The 22326-nt window shown below is 41.4% G+C and overlaps 3 protein-coding genes across 3 annotated transcripts in view; 2 read left to right on the plus strand and 1 right to left on the minus strand.

The window, feature by feature from the left end:
* Positions 1 to 6901, plus strand: part of LOC111964608 (rho GTPase-activating protein 33-like) — a 56978-nt gene extending 50077 nt beyond the window's left edge. The window contains exon 18 of the mRNA XM_070443789.1: positions 6882 to 6901. Coding sequence (XP_070299890.1) covers positions 6882 to 6901 — 20 coding nt within the window. The remainder of the gene's footprint in view (positions 1 to 6881) is intronic.
* Positions 6902 to 7996: 1095 nt separating this feature from the next.
* LOC111964901 (uroplakin-1a-like) lies at positions 7997 to 18753 on the minus strand. The gene is given in 10 exon segments (XM_023988768.2): positions 7997 to 11372; positions 11624 to 11707; positions 12166 to 12320; positions 12323 to 12341; positions 16161 to 16268; positions 16402 to 16476; positions 16652 to 16852; positions 17128 to 17234; positions 17724 to 17887; positions 18547 to 18753. Coding segments are annotated over 8 exon segments (753 nt in total). The 5' UTR covers positions 17194 to 17234; positions 17724 to 17887; positions 18547 to 18753; the 3' UTR covers positions 7997 to 11327.
* A 1346-nt stretch (positions 18754 to 20099) lies between these two features.
* On the plus strand, positions 20100 to 22261 carry zmp:0000000951 (interferon-inducible GTPase 5). The gene is made up of 2 exons (XM_023988751.2): positions 20100 to 20746; positions 20988 to 22261. Exons 1-2 carry the CDS (start codon positions 20274 to 20276, stop codon positions 21796 to 21798), a joined length of 1284 nt encoding a protein of 427 aa, XP_023844519.1. The 5' UTR covers positions 20100 to 20273; the 3' UTR covers positions 21799 to 22261.
* Positions 22262 to 22326: the final 65 nt, after the last annotated feature.

The raw sequence follows: 22326 nt of genomic DNA on the forward strand, positions 1-22326 counted from the left end.
GTGGTCTATATTAAAGGGCACTTCATCAAATATAACGCTGTTAAATTTTGTACTTAAAATATCAAAGGGACGCAAAAGGCACTTATTTTGTGGAATGACCCACGCACACACACACACTCACACACTGTCATTCTGCTGTCTCTTATACACATCTAGATGTGTATAAGAGACAGGAGGAGCGCAAAGTAGACTTTTACACACTGTACCCTATCAGACTGAATGTGAAAGAGAGAGAAAGAGCTAGGAAGAGACCATGTAAAACTCACATGGTCCACAGAGAAAGGGAACAGGACGATAGAAAGCCTTCCTGGAAACGTGAGACAACAGGTCATGTCTAGAAATGGGACCACGGGCAAGGCATTCTGGGGTAGCTAGACATACAGTCCAGTTTCCTGTTTGAACATTCCCTGGGGCCTATCACCACTTCACACCTGCAACCACTGGACCAATGAGAAAGAAGGGAACAATGATGGAAGGCGATGAAGAGATCAAAGAGATGAACCGAAAAGTGGCTTAGATTTGAAAACATTCCAGAGCGGACTTTGTTGTGAGTGTTGAGAAAGAAAGGCGAATAGCTGCCAGGGTCTTTTCTGGATCAAAATGGGGCTTACGTGGTGGGCGTGGCCAATGGTGCGGTGGCCGAGCGACAATTTTAGAGGCCCTTCTGTTGGCCGCAGTGACAAAATGTAGTGGTTTTCAAGCTAATTTTGTGCAATTCTACACATTTTGCCATGTGACGGAGATACAATTTTACAGTTTTAAAGCACATTTTCTGCAACTCAAACAAATCTGGTGGCCCCATGCTATGACAAAAACTCCTGAATGCATAATTTTGGGAATTTTAGATTCTCCCTGATTGTCCAGCTTTTATTTAGGTGATGGTTAGTTCTCAAAGATGATCTTATTTTTAAAAATATATATAGGTTCATTATCTTTTCTACATACTTCACATCTCTTTTTAGTAATTTAAGTTTACACATTGAAAATGTTTTCCATCCCGAAAATTATTTATTATATAAAATATATATATATATATATATATATATATATATATATATATATATATATATATATATATATATATATATATATATATATATACATACATACAATACCAGTCAAAAGTTTTGACACAGCTACTCATTCAAGGGTTTTTCTTATGTTCTACATTGTAGAATAATAGTGAAGACATCGAAACTTTGAAGAATCTAAAATCTGTTTTAACATTTTTTGGTTCCTACATTATTCCATGTGTTATTTCAAAGTAGCCACCCTTTGCCTTGATGACAGCTTTGGCATTCTCTCAACCAGCTTCACCTGGAATGCTTTTCCAACAGTCTTGAAGGAGTTCCAACATATGCTGAGCACTTGTTGGCTGCTTTTCCTTCACTCTGCGGTCCAACTCATCCCAAACCATCTCAATTGGGTTGAGGTCGGGTGATTGTGGAGGCCAGGTCATCTGATGCGTCACTCTCCTTCTTGGTCAAATAGCCCTTATACAGCCTGGAGGTGTGTTTGGTCATTGTTCTGTTGAAACACAAAGTATAGTCCCACTAAGCGCTAACCAGATGAGATGGCGTATCGCTGCAGAATGCTGTAGTAGCCATACTGGTTAAGTGTGCCTTGAATTCTAAATAAAGCACTTAGTGTCACCAGCAACACACCATCACTGTGCGAGCCACACATGCGGAAATCATCCGTTCTCCTATTTTGCGTCTGACAAAGAAAATCTCAAATTTGGACTCATCAGACCAAAGAACAGATTTCCACTGGTCTAATGTCTATTTTATTTATTTATTTTCCCACCTTTATTTATCCAGGTAGGCCTGTTGAGAACAAGTTCTCATTTACAACTGCGACCTGGCCAAGATAAAGCAAAGCAGTGCGACACAAACAACAACACAGAGTTACACATGGAATAAACAAACGTACAGTCAATAACACAATAGAAAAATCTACAGTGTGTCCATCTACAGTACAGTGTGTCTATTGCTTGTTTCTTGGCCCAAGCAAGTCTCTTCTTCTTATTGCTGTCCTTTAGTAGTGGTTTATTTGCAGCAATTTGACCATGAAGGCCTGATTCACACAGTCTCCTCTGAACAGTTGATGTTGAGATGTATCTGTTACTTGAACTCTGTGTAGCGTTTATTTGGGCTGCAATCTGAGGTGCAGTTAACTCTAATGAACTTATCCTTTGCAGCAGAGGTAACTCTGGGTCTTCCTTTCTTGTGGCAGTCCTCATGAGAGCCAGTTTCATCATGGTGATTGATGGTTTTTGCGACTGCACTTGAAACTTTGAAAGTTCTTGACATTTTCCGGATTGACTGAACTTCATGTCTTAAAGTAGTAATGGAGTGTTGTTTCTCTTTGCTTTTTTGAGCTGGTCTTGCCATAATATGGACTTGGTATTTTACCAAATAGGGCTATCTTCTGTATACCACCCCTGCCTTGTCACAACACAACTGATTGGCTCAAACGCATTAAGAAGGAAAGAAATTCCACAAATTAACTTTTTAACAAGACACACCTGTTAATTGAAATGCATTCCCGGTGACTACCTCATGAAGATGGTTGATAGAATGCCAAGAGTGTGCAAAGCTGTCATCCAGGCAAAGGGTGGCTACTTTGAAGATCTAAAATATTTTGATTTGATTAACACTTTTTTGGTTACTACATGATTCCATATGTGTTATTTCATAGTTTTGATGTCTTCACTATTATTCTACAATGTAAAAAATAGTAAAAATAAAGAAAAACCCTTGAATGAGTAGGTGTGTCCTAACTTTTGACTGGTACTGTATATATCATAATATATAGTCCTTTTTCTTTTTTACATAAGCGGCCTGGAAAAGCACTTAGGCAGCCCGCCCAAGACTTTTCTATGCAGAAAAAAACCCTGGCTGCTGTACTTTTTAATAGAGTATTAGTTATTCTGCACAGTGGCTGTTAGACTGGCTGTGGGTTAGGTTTGATTGGGTTTGCCTTTGTTTTTTACAATGTTGTAGTACTGAAATAGGACTACACAGGGAAATAACCTCAGTCTGTCTCCTTTTTAAAAAAGAAGAACCTCAAAAGCTGCTGAGTTGGTTTAGTGGTTTTCAGAAGCTTGATTTTACATGTTATATTTATTTTAGTTTTAGTTTCGAGGAATGCATGTCATATAAATAATTTGTTTGAAATAATAAGTCTGTCGTTCCACCAATTCGGTGCCTTTTGAGATGTGTATTGTTTGTTGATTTCACCTACTTTAGATATAGTCATAAAGAGCACCTGTTCAACTTTCCCATCTCAAGGTAAAAAAATGAATAAATGACTAGTTAGTGCCAAATAAAGTAACAAGGTTGACAAGTTCATCTTAAATCGGCCATAAATCCCCTAGTGGCAGAGGAAATGTAAGCTTGTTGTGTGCAATAGGAAGGGGCAATTGAATGCACGCTTCACAAAATAATACAATTATCTAGGCTGGTTATCTGTGGTTAACAGGGTTATGCTCGGCCTACTCAGTTTTCCACCACAAAACACCATAAATGTTTTCAGAAGAACCAGCTCAACTGCTCTTACTCAATCATTTGGACTAGTAGATGTTCAATGTCTTTTATTATTATTTAAAAAGGAATATTATTTAAAAAGTTTCACCATATTAAAACGAGTTCAGTTCACATAACCGGGTTGCGCTTAAAATTAGGGAAAGATTCATTTTTTTCTTAAAATGAATGACTAATCACATTTTAAATGAATAATAATCAGAAATGACTGTCAAAGCAACAAAATTACTAGGGCTTTACAATGATGGAGAAATGTTCATCTTCTTGGAAGTCACAGAGGGACATATCAAATGCAGAATTTTGGCACTTTAGCAAGTCTTTATTCATATTAAAAATATATTGAATTCTCCATGTGGTCTATATTAAAGGGCATTTCATTAAATATAACGCTTTTAAAATTCAGTATTGGTGCACAATTTTGTACTTAAAATATCAAAAGGACGCAAAAGGCACTTATTTCGTGGAACGACCCAAGTAGAATTTGATTGTTTTAATTTTTATCCCTGGACAGAATGTGAGTGTGTGAATGTATGTACGCATGTCTAAATGTGTCCATGTAACCAATGACGAGTGTCTCTCATGGTGAGCTAAAAAGCACATAATTCAGCAAATGAAAAACTGAAACAAAACATTGCCTTCTGTTTTAGGGAATCTGTTTTTACAGACAGTACTTTGTCGTTTTAGGATTAGTGGTACTACACTAGTTTGCGCTTTCATTCTGAATGCTGTGTGTGTCTTTCTGTCTGCCTGTCTGACTGCAGAAAGTTTGTACTGTGCGACTTATCTAATGTACTTATCCTTGAAGGATGTTTTTGTACATGTTAAGTCTAACAGATGCTTTTATCCAAAGCAATGTAGTGCGCTGATAATACAATACCACACACTGGTCCTCTGTTGTTTTTCTGTATCCGTGTTGGTTGAATACAACAGAAGCACCCTAGAAGTCCTTACCTCCATTTTGGGAGTTGTACTCACTGCCTGCCCCTATGCAACATATACCTGACACGTACAACACATTACTAAAGGTGTGATGTGATGATTCAGTGGAGGCAGAAACCACGTACTGTATGTGTTAATTTCATTCCATTAACAAACCACCATGTCTTAATTCATGTATCTCCCCCATTCTGGCGTTGGGACTGCACTACTGTTATTGGACAGCAGGGGGAGACACTTCATCTTGGTAGATCATTACCTGTACTGTAATGGTTTTTGCACAGACTTCCACTATATTGAACTGGGTGTGTGTGTGTGTGTGCACATGTATATCACTTCACTTCTGTCCCTATGACTGTGTCGTTTACAAAACTGGTTCAATCCTTTCCCAGTCGTTGGTATGTCTCACTGTCTTTGTGGATACTTTTCCATCACAGATAGACAAATGTCCCAGTGTAGTTGTATTGTAGGAGAGCTAAACAAAGGACAAGGTTGTATTAGGCTAGCTTAGCAGTGCTGTCCATTGAACTTTGGGAACTATACATCTTTCAGGGGTGTTTCCTCAACTATCTTTCAGGGGTGTTTCCTCAACTGTGTTGTAATGCTGTGATACCACTGTAGTGAAGTGCGAGGGAAGGAAGAGCTGTTTTGTAACGGGGGTGAGAATGCGAAAAATGGTGCCACTTCTGAGATGTACTTTGGTTTTTGTTCAACGTGCCTTTTTGATGAACAATCATTTGGTTCCATGAAGCATGTTAAGGCGGTAACTTTCTCTCTCTAGGTCCGGGCTGGTAACATTGAATGGTATCTTGCCACGTGCACTATAGCTCTTTACTATGACGGTACAAAGCAGCATACAGGACCTGGTACTCTTAGTGTCCCTAAACTCCTTAGATTAGATTAAAGAAAATTGCACATTTTTCATTGAACTCCCTAATGACTCTGGACTTGGGCTTTTTGAAGGATAATTGTTTGTGTGCACGCATGTGTGTTCTCTGTTACTGTGTGGGCGTGTGAGTATGGTCCTGTTGTGTGAGCAAGCATGCATCCCTCCCTCCCTCTTCTCTTTTATATCTATGCAGTGACCAAGTACATTGAAGTCCATATAAGTTGGAAAGACTTAAAATGGCTATACTACCTATGTGTGTATTACAGGTGTGTGGGTGTAACCTGAATTTTCAGTCCAATACTATCCCTTTCAGCCTTATAGCACTTGGCAAAAGGCAGTTAATCTTATTTTGTAATATTTTCCAAGGTGTGAATTAAAAACCTGATGGTTACATCAAAGATGAAACAATTTGTCCTTGTTTTTTTCCTGAACTGCAGATTTTGTCATTGAATAGAATACTAAAATAAGAATTGTATAAACATACAATGGACATTTTTGAAGATTAAAACATTTAAAGTTGAGGTTTCATCAGCGATTTTAAATTAAATGTATTCTTCATCCATATATCTACTTTACCATTATGCAGCCTTGAGATTTCACCTTCTACCTATTGTTTGACTGAAACTAAACTGGTTCTGCGTTCTAGCTGTAACCCAGAGAGTAGAATAGCAGAAAACCAAGGTAACATTATCCTTCAGCTGCATAGATGGCCTTCAAACAGTTATTCTTTAAACCAGGAGACACCATTTTGATGTCCTGATATTTCTTCAAATGAAATGTGAACAATGGGGCTATCTTCAATGTACAGGGTGGAGTTGTTTGTCTCTTGCTTATACCTGTGATGTCACCTAAAGTTCGTTGTACATCCTGACCAAAAGGCACTCCTACTTTTGATAACAGGGATTATCAAATTAGACTGAGACTATAAAAGGTTTGGGTGTGATGTATTCTATAGGTGTACAGGTAAAGCCATGTCCATACACAAAACACAGCACAGTGACTTCTCCATGTTTTTACTTTTGGCACACCCAGACAGCAAATACTGGTAAAACCAGAAAAGAATACCTGATATTGCAAAATGTTAATATTTTGTCATCCTTTTATGTCATATACTGTAAAAAAATATATATATATGTACAATTTCCAAAGGAAGGGTTAGACCATTTAGGATCGTTTGAGTACAACAGTTATGCAGTGCCTAGCAAAGTATTCAGACCCCTTGGATTTCTGTGTTATAAAGTGTGATTAAAATGGATTTAGTTGTCTTTATTGTAAAAATCTACACAAAATACTCTGTTAAAGTGGAAGAAAAATTCTATATTTTTTTAAAGATCAATACAAAATTCATAACTAAAATGTAGTTGTAAGTATTCAGAATCTTTGTTTAGGAATTCCTAAATGATTTCAGGAGTACAATTTGGCTTAACAAATCACATAAGTTATATGGACTCTGTATGAAATAATAGGGCTTGATATGATTTTTGAATGATTAACCCTTCCTCTGACTTCAGAAAATATTCACACCCCTTGACTTTTTCCACATTTTGATGTGAAATTAAAATGGATTAAATTGAGATTTTGTGTCACTGGCCTAAACACAATACCCCATAATGTCAAAGATGAATTATGTTTTTAGAAATGTTTACAAATGAATAAAAAATGAAAAGCTGAAATGTCTTGAGTCAATAAGTATTCACCCCCTTTGTTATGGCAAGCTTAAATAAGTTCAGGAGTAAAAATGTGTTAAACAAGTCACATAAGTTGCATGGACTCTGTGTGAAATAATAGTGTTTAACATGTACCCCACACATACAATTATCTGTAAGGTCCCTCAGTCAAGCAGTGAATTTCAAACACAGAGTCAACCACAAAGACCAAGGAGGTTTTCCAATGCCTCGCAAAGGAGGGCACCGATTTGGTAGATGGGTAAAAAGACAAAAAAGTTCTTAATTACACTTTGGATGATGTATCAATACACTCAGTCACTACAAAGATAGAGGCGTCCTTCCTAACTCAGTTGCCGGAGAGGAAGGAAACTGCTCAGGGATTTCACCATAAGGCCAATGGTGACTTTAAAACAGTTAGAGTTTTTAATGGCTGTGACTGGAGAAAACTGAGGATGGATCAACAACATTGTAGTTACTACACAATACTAATCTAAATTAAAGAGTAAAAAGAAGGAAGCCTATACAGAATAAAAATATTCCAAAACATGCATCCTGTTTGAGATAAGGATCTCCTGAATACAAAGAGTTATGTTTTGGGAAAATCGTAAATACCACTCTTCATATGTTCAAGTATGGTGGTGGGTTCATCATGTTATGGGTATGCTTGTCATTGGCAAGGGATTTTTTTTATTTTTAGAAACAGAATATAGCTAAGCACAGGCAAAATCATAGAGGAAAACCTGATTCAGTCTGCTTTCCAACAGACACTGGGAGACAAATTCACCTTTCAGCAGGACAATAACCTAAATCACAAAGCAATATATACACTGGAGTTGCTTACCAAGACAACATTGAATGTTCCCGAGTGGCCTAGTTACAGTTTTGACTTAAATCAGCTTGAAAGTCTAGGGCAAGACTTGAAAGGGGCTGTTTAGCAATGATAAACAACCAACTTGACAGAGCTAGAAGAATTTTTAAAAGAATAATGTGTAAGTATTGTGCAATCAAGGTTTGTACAAAGCTCTTAGAGACTTACCCAATAAGACTTACAGCTGTAATTGATGCCAAAGGTGTTTCTAACATGTATTTAATCAGGGAGCTGTTATTTACATTTTGTTAATCTTAAAAAATATGTCTACTTTTTCTTCCACTTTGACATTACAGAATATGTTGTGTAGATTGTTGACAAAAAATGACAAATACATTTGAATCCCATTTTATAGCACAATGAAAAAGTGAAGAAATCCAAGGGGTCTGAATACTTCTGCAAGGCACTGTAGCTCAGAGATTCTTGAAAGACGGAACAATCTCAACTTCTTTTTCACAAATAATATATATTTGAAATACTTTAGAGGATCAACCATTTTTGTTAATTTATTTGAAAATGCAATAAACTGGATTCATGTCAACTCAGTCAGACACCATAAAAGGCATGTTATTTTTTACATGTATTGTCCAACAACTGTTTAAAGGCCTTGCTTGTTTCATTCTAACATGAGATTATTCAAATATGTAATACAAATCTCCTAACTTTTTTCTATTTATTGCACTATATAGATTCAGAACATAAAAAAGTTATTAAAATGATCACTTAGGTATATACAAATACTTCAACAGTTTAAGCATATTAATACTTATTCCCGAATATTGACAAAAACATAGATTTTTAAGGGGGTTACCCATCAGTGACAGAGTTGAAATGCCTCTAATGGAGTACAGATACTTAAAACAGACATATTTTTTAAGTTCAATACAAACATTCTCTAAATAATGGAAAATAATTCATTAGAAATTCCCCAATAAAAACATAACTGTTCTAACAGATCTTTCAGCACTCTGGCATAGTTGACATTAGACAAAAAATCTGATGGAGTTGATGTTTTACGGAGTTGACAATTTGCACATTTTTCTTCAACCTTCAAGTGGTATACTTAACAGCAATTTAGTTTTTCTTCAGTTGTTTTAAGGCTCTAAATCCTAATTAAAATGAACATATTTTAACCATAACTCATTCTATCTTCTCTATAAGTAGGGTGACCACATGTCCTGGATTGTGCGGGACAGTCCCGCATTTTGGCCCTCTGTGCCGCGTCCCGCAACCAAACATTCATGTCACGGATTTTATCAAATTTAATTAAGCACCACAATAAAAAATGATAAAGGTTGATTTGTCCTGTATTTCAGTCAGACATTCCAAACTGTCTCATGCACTTACATTGCCCTTATGAAACAATATATATCATAAGGATGTAGTACTGGTGATGTTAAACACTTCTCCAGTCATTGTTGGCCTATCGTCAACCAATCACATTTCTCAAATCCTTTCAGGCTAAATTCCATTTAATCTTGGAGAGGACAGCTAGTCCTCACTACTTAAAAAAGGGTGCTTCTGATGAAGAGCTACAAAAGTAAGTAAACCGCTGTATTAGACTTACGCAATAAGACCCGAGGAGGTGTGGTATATGGCTAATATACCATGGCTAAGGGCTATTAAGCGCGATGCAAAGCGGAGTGCCTGGACACGGCCCTTAGTCGTGTTATATTGGCCATATATCACAAACCCCCGAGATGCCTTATTGCTATTATAAACTGTTTACCAACGTAATTATAGCAGTAAAAATAAATGTTTTGTCCTACCCATGGTATACAGTCTGTCAGCAAATCAGCATTCAGGGCTTGAACCACCCAGTATATAATGAAAGATATAGGCCTAAGGTCATTTAATCAAATGTGTGAGGCTCTCCAGTCTCTATGCTCATTAGTTGCTCATTCAACATATTTGATGACACTTCACTCAATCCCATTTTTAAAGGTCTCCCTATTGTTTTACTGAGACCAACCAGAAATATTTAATTGGCCACATATTACCAGATTTTCATAAAAACAGCCACACCTGCTCTCTAGTTTCTGTATCACCACATTTTGCACTGAGGAAAAATACTAGGCTAGATGCCCTTAAATTCAGCTTGGTCTCAGTGGCGTGTAGTCATGGATACCAAGGGAAGCCAAAAAACATCAACAAAAAATCTTGTGTGGCCAAAACTCAACAGCACAGGAATGTGGGCTACTAGGCAGAATGTACTTTGATTTAAACAAAATACAGGAAAGCTATATAGTTTGCTAACATCATCTGCTCTACATTGCTAATTAAACAGTAATTCAATTGCAAGAAGATCTAAGTGCTGCAACAAAATTAAATAATCATGTGGGCTACACTGTACCGCAAATGTCCCACAAAATCATCCTGTTGTCCCGCATTTGGGTATTTTAAATGTGGTCACCCTATAAGGGAGATGGAGTTGACAGGTTATTGTTGTGAACATGGTGATTTCAATATTGTTTGTTTAAATCTATCAAAAGTACAGGACCTTTAGGACCATACAATAAAGAAGGGGTTGTCAAGATATAGCTGAGCCTGCTCATTCATTTCTGATTAATTTAATAAAGATAGAGAAATCTGATAGAGTTGAACAAAACTTCTGACACATTTTTTTAGGAATCACAGTTTTCAGATACTGTAAATCAGGAAACTACATGAGATCCTTTCTAAGTAATTTAATTTTTGCCTGTTTTTTTTTTTCTTTTACACTTTTTCGGGGAGTTTGCTCTGGACAGGGGCATTTCCTGGCACACAGTCAACATGGAAATGAATAATATTGAAAATATTTATAAAATTACAAAAAACAAATATTTTACAGTACCAGTCAAAAGTTTGGACACACCTACTCATTCAAGGGTTTTTCTTTCTTTTTTTACTATTTTCCACATTGTAGAATAACAGTGAAGACGTCAAAACTATGAAATAACACATATGGAATCATGTAGTAACCAAAAAAGTGTTGTTTTTTTTATACATGATTCCATGTGTGTTATTTCATAGTTTTGATGTCTTCACTATTATTCTACAATGTAGAAAATAGTAAAAATAAAGAAACACCCTGGAATAAGTAGGTGTGTCCAAACTTTTGACTGGTACTGTACAATTAATGACAAGAACTATATATATATCCCATTACCAAAGCAGTTAGGACATTGAAATTCTCAGGCCAATCACCATTTGTTCATCTAGCATTTACAGTGCAATAAACCATTAAAAAAATATACATAAATAAAATATACAAATTTGAGACCATTTACCTAAAAAGATGGAACATCCCTACACAGTGTTCATTCTCTATATATCAGAAAACTTTTCTGTTATCATTCCCACAGTCATTTGTTATTTAAGAAATTAGGTAGTTCCTGAAGTGAGGGTTGGTGTGGCTTCAGCAGACATCACCTCCAGACTTCTCATAGCATCAGGTAGTACACCATGGCCAGGATCAACAGCCAGAACTGAATCAAATAAAGACAAGGGAACGTTAGACTTACAGTCTAAAGACAAGGGAACGTTAGACTTAAGTGTTGTTAGACTTTATCTTATGATAATGTCTCTACTGTATGTTGTGTAGTATACAAAAGTGTCCGATAAATCGTTTTCGGGTAATGAAACTGTTGCAACTGAATACTTCACTATTTACCAACCTAAGTAGACCAACTGAATACTTAACTATTTACCAACCTAAGTAGACCAACTGAATACTCACCATAAACATTAGCACAGCGAAACCATACCAGCTGATAGCCCATGTATATCGACTGAACACAGACTCAATGTGGTTGAAGCAGCCCTGGGTAGAAAGATAGAGGGTATAAACAGGATAGCCTGTGCCAAGGTGGTTCAAGGACAAGCAACAATGTGCTTACTTCAAGTGGGAGGTATAAATGACCCCTAACCACTGATACAGTATAGGGTCAGATATTTTCCATACTGTTATTAGTTACAGTTATTTACATTTAACATTTAAGTCATTTAGCAGACGCTCTTATCCAGAGCGACTTACAAATTGGAAAGTTCATACATATTCATCCTGGTCCCCCCGTGGGGAATGAACCCACAACCCTGGCGTTGCAAGCGCCATGCTCTACCAACTGAGCCACACGGGACCAGTTATAATTAATGGCAGGTACTGTATAATCAGATCCTAGATCTGTGGTTATGAGCTACTTAAATCTTGAGCCTTCAAGTGAGAATCAGAGAACCAGAGGAATCTCTTTGGGGTTAGGCAATGGGAATGTGTTTTCTCACCTTAGTGAACATGGTGGTGTTCTGGCCGTTCTTGCAGGCCTCTATATTCACCACCTCGTAGTTGTTCTTCCTCTTGCAGCAGTGGGTGGGCCAGGGGTAGTCTGTACCAAACTTCTCCCTGAAGGTGGAGTTGTACTCTATCCAGTCCACTGGCCATCTGTTCCACAACACTCCACCTGAAATAGGAGAGGAGAGGATGTTGTAGAAACAATACATGGGTGAGGAATATTCTTCAATCAAACAGGAATAGTTTAGTTAGTCAGTGGACAAACTGATGTTGTGACAGACTGACTCACTTCACTCAAACTGAGCGAGCTACTGTATACTGTAAGTATTTGTAGAAAGTGCAGCTCTACATTCTTTATCCTATAGCTACTCAACATAGCCTGCAGAGGTTGTTTTGTTGTCCCTGTGCAGCAAACTGATCCATCCCTTTGTCAACGTATGCGCTACTGGTGTTTGAAGTCAGGAGAGTGCAGGAGAGCAGAGAGTTGTGAAGCAGGCGCACTCTTTATTGGGCAGAAGCACAACGAACGGACGCAACATCGTCAAACCTCCAGCCAATATGCTAAAGAGAACTGCGCAAAATACAGTCACAAAAAACAAACGTAATAATCCAACCTCCTATGGGTTACACAAGAATACCCAGGGGGGGGGGGGATAACCAGCCTGGCGCAACACACTGAACATGTAACAAACAAACAATTCCACACAAGGACATGGGGGAACAGAGGAATATATATACCCAATGTAATTAGGGAATGATAACCAGGTGTGGCGGGGAACAAGACAAAACAAATGGAACAATGAAAAATGGAGCGGCGATGCTAAAAGGCCGGTGACGTCGACCGCGCCGAACAAGGAGAGAAGCCGACCTCGGTGGAATTCGTGACAGTACCCCCCCCCCCTCCCCTTGACCGGCCTAGGCGGAGGAACCTCCCGTACCTCAGACTCCTGGAGCGGACCAACCACCACCGGCCTGAGGAGAGACACATGGAACGAAGGGTTAATTCGGTAATCGGGGGAAGCTGTAACCTGTACACACCTCATTCACTCTCCTCAGGACCTTAAATGGCCCCACAAACCGCAGACCCAGCTTCCGGCAGGGCAGGCGGAGGGGCAGGTTTCGGGTCGAGAGCCAGACCCGGTCTCACTGCGGTGACGGTCCACGCTGGTTTTGTGGCACAGCGCGGCCGCTGGAGTGAACATGGGCGGATTCCCATGTCTCCTCCGTGCGCCTGAACCAGTCGTCCACCGCAGGAGCCTCGGTCTGACCCTGATGCCACGGCGCCAGAACCGGCTGGTACGCCCAATTTGCATGAAAGGGGGAGAGGTTAGTGGAGGAGTGGCGGAGTGAGTTCTTTGCGCCATCTCTGCCCAGGGCACGAACGCCGCCCACTCCCCCGGCCGGTCCTGGCAATAAGACCGCAGAAACCTGCCCACATCCTGGTTCACTCTCTCCACCTGCCCATTACTCTCAGGGTGAAAACCTGAGGTAAAGCTGATCGAGACCCCGAGACGTTCCATGAACGCCTCCCAGACTCTCGAAGTGAACTGGGGACCTCGTTCAGACACTATATCCTCAAGCACCCCGTAGTGCCGGAAGACGTGTGTAAACAAGGCCTCTGCAGTCTGTAGGGCTGTAGGGAGACCGGGCAGAGGGAGGAGATGACAGGACTTAGAGAAACGATCCACAACGACCAGGATCGTGGTGTTTCCCTGTGAGAGAGGAAGATCGGTTAGAAAATCCACCGACAGGTGTGACCAAGGCCATTGTGGAATGGGTAAGGGATGTAGCTTACCTCTGGGCAGGTGTCTCGGAGCCTTACTCTGGGCGCACACCGAGCAGGAGGAAACATAAACCCTCACGTCCTTTGCCAAGGTGGCCAACCAGTACTTCCCACTCAGACAGCGCACCGTCCGACCGATCCCCGGATGACCAGAGGAGGGTGACGTGTGGGCCCAATAGATCAACAGGTCACGTACAGTAGACGGAACATACAGATGCCCGACGGAACACTGGAGGGGAGCGGGCTCTGTACGTAACGCCTGCTCATTGTCCGCGTCCAGCTCCCAAACGACCGGTGCTACCAGGCAGGAGGCCGGGAATATGGGAGTCTGATTCATGGACCGCTCCTCTGTGTCATACAGCCGGGACAGTGTGTCTGCCTTCACATTTTGGGAACCTGGTCTGTAGGACAGGGTGAACACAAAACGGGTAAAAAACATGGCCCACCTTGCCTGACGAGGATTCAGTCTCCTCGCTGCCCGGATGTACTCCAGGTTGCGGTGGTCAGTCCAGATGAGGAAAGGGTGTTTAGCCCCCTCAAGCCAATGTCTCAACGCCTTCAAAGCCTTAACCACAGCCAACAACTCCCGGTACCTAACATCATAGTTCCGCTCCGCCGGGCTGAGCTTCTTCGAGAAGAAGCACAGGGGCGGAGCTTCGGTGGCATGCCCGATCGCTGAGAGAGCACGGTTCCTATCCCAGCCTCGGACGCGTCCACCTCCACTATGAACGCCAAAGAGGGATCCGGATGGGCCAGCACGGGAGCCGAGGTAAACAGAGCCCGTAGGTGCCCAAAAGCCCTGTCCGCCTTAGCCGACCACTGCAAACGAACAGGGCCCCCCTTCAGCAGTGGGGTAATGGGAGCCGCCACCTGGCCAAAACCCCGGGTAAACCTCCGGTAGTAATTGGCAAACCCTAAAAACCGCTGCACCTCCTTTACCGTGGTGGGAGTCGGCCAATTGCGCACTGCAGAAATGCGGTCACTCTCCATCTCCACCCCGGAGGTGGAAATGCGATACCCTAGGAAGGAGACGGCCTGCTGAAAGAACAAGCATTTCTCAGCCTTGATGTACAGGTCATGCTCCATCAGTCGTCCAAGCACCCTGCGCACCAGGGACACATGCTCAGCGCGTGTAGCGGAGTATATCAGAATGTCATCGATATACACCACTACACCCTGCCAGTGCAGGTCCCTGAAAATCTAATCTATAAAGGATTGGAAGACTGATGGAGCATTCATCAACCCATACGGCATGACGAGGTACTCATAATGCCCTGACGTGGTACTAAACGCCGTCTTCCACTCATCTCCCTCCCGGATACGCACCAGGTTGTAAGCGCTCCTGAGATCTAATTTAGTGAAGAAGCGCACCCCGTGCATTGACTCAATCGCCGGGTAACTCTACCTCACCGTGATTTGATTTAGACCTCGATAGTCAATGCACGGGCGCAGACCTCCCTCCTTCTTCTTCACGAAAAAGAAACTCGAGGAGGCGGGTGAAGTGGAGGACCGAATGTACCCCTGACGCTGGGATTCAGAGAAATATGTCTCCATAGCCTCCGTCTCCGCTTGCGAAAGGGGATACACGTGACTCCTGGGAAGTGTAGCGTCTACCAGGAGATTTATCGCACAATACCCCCGTCGATGTGATGGTAATTCAGTCGCCTTCTTGGAAAGTCCAGACCAGGTCTCCAGAACAGAGGAATATATATACACAATGTAATTAGGGAATGCTAACCAGGTGTGCGGGGAACAAGACAAAACAAATGGAACAATGAAAAATGGAGCGGCGATGGCTAAAAGGCCGGTGACGTCGACCGCCGCCTGAACAAGGAGAGGAGCCGACCTCGGTGGAAGTCGTGACACCCTTGTCTTTCCCACACTATGGGGCTGTCCAAACCGGTTCACCCAGCAGAGACACATCTGGACTCTGGCATTGATGATGGAGAGAGAGGGACATGCTATGTCATGTCAGAGCTGACAATTCATCTGCTACTCCCAAGGGTGTGTGCGTGTGAGTGTGTGTGTGTGTGTGAGTGTGTGTGTGTGTGTTACTGGAATGTGATACCTTTCCCTAACAGATACTCCACACAATAACCTAGGTTTAGTCAGTCTTTGTGCTAATCGTCTGTTTGGAATGTGTAGTGTGGCTCTGATTAGTCAGATTATCCTATGACAGATTCCTTTGATTTGGTGACCAGTCACCTCTTTCATCACTTTGTTCCATGTCAGTGTGATCCGACTGCCAGAGTCACCGTCGGCTGCATAGTACTTCAGCATCTGCTTCTTCACCAGATTACTGTTTCCAACCAGCTACAAACAGCACATAGGAGAGGATGAGACAAAACAGGAGAATACGTTTCAAAGTGGTGTTTCTAGAATTGTGCTGTTCAAACAATGTGAAGATCTGAAGGTATCCCAAGTTGCCCATTTCCCATGTACTCACATAGTCTCTGTGGGTGACTGCAGTGATACACGAGGCACACTCAAATATGTAGATGATCAACATCAGGATCAGATACTGTCAAGATCCCAAAATAAATATTTTCCTTTACTTGAAAAGAACAACAGGGAAAGAGATATAGACAAACCATATATTCCACTTGAATMATATATTTTGAATCAGTGTTCAGATGAACAAATGAAGAACTTCGGTGACCAAATAGATTGTGATGAATTTAGTATCAAAGTCTTACTGTTAGCATTAAGGCACGGCTCTTCTTCGCAGCAGCCAAGATACCAAAGACACACATGCAGAAGAAGGCAAAGCCTGTGAAAATGGCAATCCAGGCCCCGGCAAAGATGTCATCTTTCCCCGACACACTAGATATAGGGTAGAGCTTGTATTCATCTACTGCAACCCAGATGGCCAGAGCACAAAGGGCAAGACCTGCTGCCTATAATAAGGTAATAACATATTAAAAGTTGTTATAACAAATTGTAAACATTATTATAACAGGATCCTACATTACAATTGAAAGTGGCAATAACCCGTACAGTATAGTGCTGAAAAGGACCAGAAATCTAATGTACTGTAGTAAACTTCTGGATTTTAATGTTAAGGACAACACCATAGATCTACATACCATTTGTCTACCATATGATTACATATGATTAAACAAATACTATCAAAATACAGCTCTATAGGAATAAAATCAAGTGCAACTCTTACAGCTCCAAATATATTCCCCAGGATGAGAATGACCATAAGACAGGTGAATCCCTTTCCATCAGCCATGGTAGCAGTCCTTCTGTCAGCTCCTTCTAAACCCACTGCTCCTGAGCAGAGAAGAAGAAGACAGTGAAGAAATAACAGACCCAAGTATAAGTGTTTCTAACAGATCCAAGAGAATGTAGGTTCTGGCTGGATGTAATGTATTGTTGACATGGGAATATGTCCAGGGAGGGGCTTGATCTTATTCATACTAGCAGCAACAGAAGTGGTCCAACCAGTTTGGCTCAGCAAGAGATTGCATTGTGGTCCTTTTGAATGGAAACACTGAGATATTGACTACAAAATATGACAAAAGAAATGGATTCATGATAAACCTAGACTAAATCTGGCCCAGACAGAAAGTGAGCAGTTCTGCCTGAAGCCATCAGTCCTCAGTCTACCCCTAGGCTGTATAATGTTACACCTATAGCAACTGGTATTTAACCATTCTTGACCTTTTTAGGTTACATCAGCCTCTTAAATTAGCAGGTTTAAAGACTGTTAGAGTTAGAGCAATCATCACATCATCTATTTTTTCACACAACAAACATTACCTCCACTGCAGTGATGTCAGGCCCTGAGCATCTTCTTCTGTTGACCAAACAGCTGTCGTTCTGTTGCACCTGCTGTGCTCAGCACCTGTCTCAGCATACTGTTAAAGGTAGTCTACTTCCATGATGTCATGGGGCATGTCTGCACATGTCTTGATCCCAAGTTCCTAAAAAAAAGAATTAAAAAAAAGAATTTGTACAGTATGTTTGTACATGCATCTTCATTGTTTTGTATGTGTGTACTGTACTGTATATAGACTAATTTGGGTGTTTCCAACATTGAATTTATTGTCAACAGGCCTATTTGACATAGCTGAATAATACACTATTCCAGTGGACTGAGTGGCGTTACTATTAGTAGGTTGAGATGAAAAGCAATGATGACATCTGCTGGGGAGAAGTGCCATTGCTCTTCTTAACTGTTCACACTCAAACAGGATACAGGACAATTTCATTAGGTAGTAGGCTACATTCTTGTTGAGAATGGTGTTTCTCATGAATGGATMATTAAAAACCTCTACAAAGTAATTTCATTGCACACATGTCATAATAATGCTTTTGTTTGGCTCTACATTACATTTGGCCTATGAAGAAACTCGTAGGTTATTGTCTTAAATGTACAGTAAAATAAGTGCCATTTGTAATTGTGTTGTAATAATTATGATCTGAATATCAAACAACAAATGTAATCTTGTTTCATACCAAGTAATATTCTTGTCATATTTTTTTTCATATTGTTTCATATCAAGTAACATTCATGTCATAAAAGCAGCCAGTTCTTGTGTTTTCCAATAAGTCAACAGTTTGTTGGTCTGTATTCACACACCGTAGTCTTGCTAACACCAGCCTCTCTAGCTCGCTGTGTTGTCCCGTGGGTCGTGGCCAGCCAGACTACACACACCTTGCTCCACCTGAAAAAAAATCTATATCCTGGAAGCAGGTTCTGTGGTTTATTTACAATGCAGCATGTGACTGACTTGGTCAACATTGAAGTGAATGGGGTTCAGATGTTATTCCTAAAGAACTTACCACCTCGGCAAACCTCCAGAAGAGAAGGATTACTCAATACAAGAGGAAAAAACACTCTAGTGATATTAGCCTTAAAATCAAGTCTGCATATAATTTTTCTTTTATCTCTGCCAGGTAAGTAGTCTGTCATTATTTATGCTTAAGTATTCTCCATCCTCCGCCCAACTAAATCAGTATCTCTTTACATTACAGTAGACGGGATAAAGTGCTGTAATGTAAAGTGCTACCCTGATTATTTCTTTCTCCATAGTGTTATGTAGTAGGTAGTGTAGTGTAAGCACACAGTTAGGCAACACATTGACAGGATACACTTCCAAACTCCATTCCCCCTGGAGGCAGCAGGTGCTGAGCCTGGATGATAAGCAGGTGCTGTCAATGAAGGTGATAGTCAGTTCAGTAGGTGTCAGGAATGGAACATAAAGTTGGATGCCAACCGCCAAAAAAGTATTGTTGGTGGTGGTAATGCTAGAATAAAAAACATGAGCTGGCGCACACCCAGAAAAAAGGTTTGTGCTGACTAATGGCGAATAAACTATAAACTATCAAAATAAAGAAAGTCGCACCCTCCATATATAAACTCCCAGCAATTTAATGGGTATTTACCAACGTTTCGGCATCACTGTGTAAATAATATGGATGCAAACCGCCGTTAAACCTCATTGAAGAAGAAGAAGAATAATATGAAGAAGGTGATCATCGGTCAGTATCCCAGCTAGCAAGCCATAAAGGCTGCGGGTTTTGTTTGGTGGCCATGAGGCCTTTCGTTTATTTTTTTGCCTTTAGTTTGGGCATGCCTTTGGTATTTTTCCTTTTTGTACATATTTATGTTTATTCACCAACTGAAAAAATATATAATAAGCTTGGACTGGCCGACCAAGAGGTCAAGAACATAGAACCCCTAGACAAAGAGAGTGCAACAATATTCGTAGACTAGTTATTGATTTTGTAACAATAGCATCTTGTACAATATCAAGTCTTAGGAGAACATAATTGTGACAAATACCTTTATACTCATTTGTTTTTTCTCAGGGAGATGAACTGAGCTCATGATGACTGGGAAACTGAGTGAAGAAATGGTGGAGCTGCTGCTTGCACCATGGCGATCGTCTCCACGGGCGACGGGACTGGAGTGCACGCTGGTGGCGGCGTTGGAACTGTATGACCACTTCCCTTTAGATGTGGCTGTTACTGGGGGAACCCAGGAGGCCAACACTCAGCTGGCCAGAGCCACTGTGTGTGTTAGGAGATGAGGAGGAGGAGGAGGAGGAGGAGGAGGCAGGAGGAGGAGGAGGAGGAGGAGGAGAGAGAGGAGAGAAGGAGGAGGAGGAGGAGGAGAGGAGAGAGGAGGAGAAAAGTGAGGATGAGGAAGCTAGTGATGATGATGAAATTGAGATTTCGGGGACTCTGACTAAAGTGTTTGAGAGAGAAGAAAAAGGACAGGTTAAGGAAAGTGAGCAGGACGACAATAAGAGAGATGACCCTCCCACTGAGAATCAACCGATCGTCCTGCACCCCAAATCACCAATGGTCCTGCACCCTAAAATCCCCAACATTCGGATTTGGACAATTCCAAGCCTTGATGGCCAAAACCACCCTATTGAACACTTCGATGTGTTGGTGGTCCTCACCTCAGTGCAGCACCAGGACAACCTCCCAGGGCCTATCATGGAGCTCCGTGACAGGGACCAACCGCTGTTCTTAGTCAGAGCTGAACAGGAGTGGGACCTGATCCAGGAGAAGCTCACAGGACCCTGTAAGACCTGTGCCTGGGAGAGAATGAAAGCCCGTCAGATGGAGATTGAGAGGAAGAGGCTGGCAGCCACAGCTGGAGAAGCTGAGGTCCCAGAGGATGTGAAGCAAACATTACTAGAGTTAAGGGAGATTGGAGCGATCATGACTACAGCTCTGCCTGAGCTGAGAAAGAAAGCCTTTTGTCAGTTCATGGTGGATGTTTTCAGAGAAAACAGAGTTCCAAAACTGCTGAGGAATGACAAACAGTGAGTGTGTGTTTAGTCTCATGTTATGGTTAATTGTGCAAACAGTGTGTACAGATAATTCATATTAATGAAACTACATGGCAATTTTCCAGATTCAGAGTAAATAATCAAGTTTGTCCCTTGAGGAGATACTGTAAAACAAACCATTAATTTGTAATATCATGTGATATGGACTTTAAAAATAAAATAAATCACACTTCTTTGTTTCATTGCATCCTTTTGCCCGTATCCTTCCCTGCAGGTCTCTGCTGTCAGCTGGTCTGAGAATGGATAAGGTGCGTCCGGGGGACATTGATCGGAATGGACACCTGTTCCAGTCCAGAGATCTGACCAACCCCCCATCCAGACTTCTCTCCGCCCTCACGGCCTTGGAGCACCTCCGACTGGACCTGGGGGTCCTGGGGCAGACGGGTTGCGGCAGCTCCAGCCTAGTCAACTCCCTCCTGGGCTTGAAGAACCAGGACGAGAGGGCGTCTCCCACTGGAGTCACTGAAACCACCATGGAGGCTCTGGGGTTCCCACACCCTGAGCTGCCTAATGTCTGGCTGTGGGATCTACCAGGCATGGGCAGGGTGGGGGATCTGGCTCCCTCGTCGACCAAGACAGATCAGAGGGCTCTTTCATCTTCTCCGCAACCTCCATCTCCATTCCCTCCGATGTCGCTGACTCTTCTGCACCCACTATGTGATGTCTACATCCTGGTCTCACCTCTCAGGCTTAGCCAGGTCTGTGTCCAGCTGCTGCAGAGTCTGTCAGCTCAGGGGAGGATGTGCTACCTGGTCCTCTCCAAGGCTGACCTAATGGGGGAAGGGGCTGTTGAAGAGGTTAGAAGGTGGAGTGAGGAGGCCCTAGGTCGACTAGGCCTCAAACATACCACTTTCCTGGTGTCAGCTCTCCACCCAGAGGAGCTGGACTTCCCCAGGCTGCAGGAGCTGTTGTGTAGTGCAATGGCTTCCCACAGAAAGGCTGCCCTTGTTCATTATGTTGTAGAACTTTTGGAATCAGAGGTGTGGGGGGGAAAGGACCAGGCAGACCCTTGCAAGCTTCAGTGACATGTCATTTCAACAAACTGTATTTGTTTTGTTTTATTTAACCTTTAATTAACTAGCTAGATAGCTTGGTACATTCTTTTTGGCTGTCTCCTGTTGTATCAAAGCCATGATGTGAGACGTCAGAGGCTCTGGATAATCTGAATGACTGGGTCCATGTTCTATATTAAAATCGAAATAAAATCTAAGTTTATTGGTAGCGTACACAGATTTAAAATCGAATCAAATTGTATTTATCACATGCGCCAAATACAACACAACAGTGAAATGCTTACTTGCAGGTGTTATGGCAGGTGCAGCGAAACACTTATGTTACTATCTCCAACAGTGCAGTAGAATGTCTCACAAATACAATACAAATGTACAAATAATCATTGTATGGTAAAGTTGTATCCAGTTTATGAAGTTATGGGTCATTGTGGTTTTAAGCAAATAAAAATAAATACATTAAATGCAATTACCGGTATGCAAATGAGTCATTGTATTTTTGAATGGTTATGAACTCCACATAGCAATAAAAGAAAGCAGCCA

This window comes from Salvelinus sp. IW2-2015, linkage group LG6.1 (assembly GCF_002910315.2).
Source record: "Salvelinus sp. IW2-2015 linkage group LG6.1, ASM291031v2, whole genome shotgun sequence".
Classification (NCBI taxonomy): Eukaryota; Metazoa; Chordata; class Actinopteri; order Salmoniformes; family Salmonidae; genus Salvelinus; species Salvelinus sp. IW2-2015.

Coding starts and splice junctions, on each gene's coding strand:
- zmp:0000000951 (XM_023988751.2), top strand. CDS start 20,274: ATGGTCCTGCACCCTAAAATCCCCAACATTCGGATTTGGACAATTCCA. Junction 20,747..20,987: donor CTGCTGAGGAATGACAAACA/GTGAGTGTGTGT, acceptor CCTTCCCTGCAG/GTCTCTGCTGTCAGCTGGTC.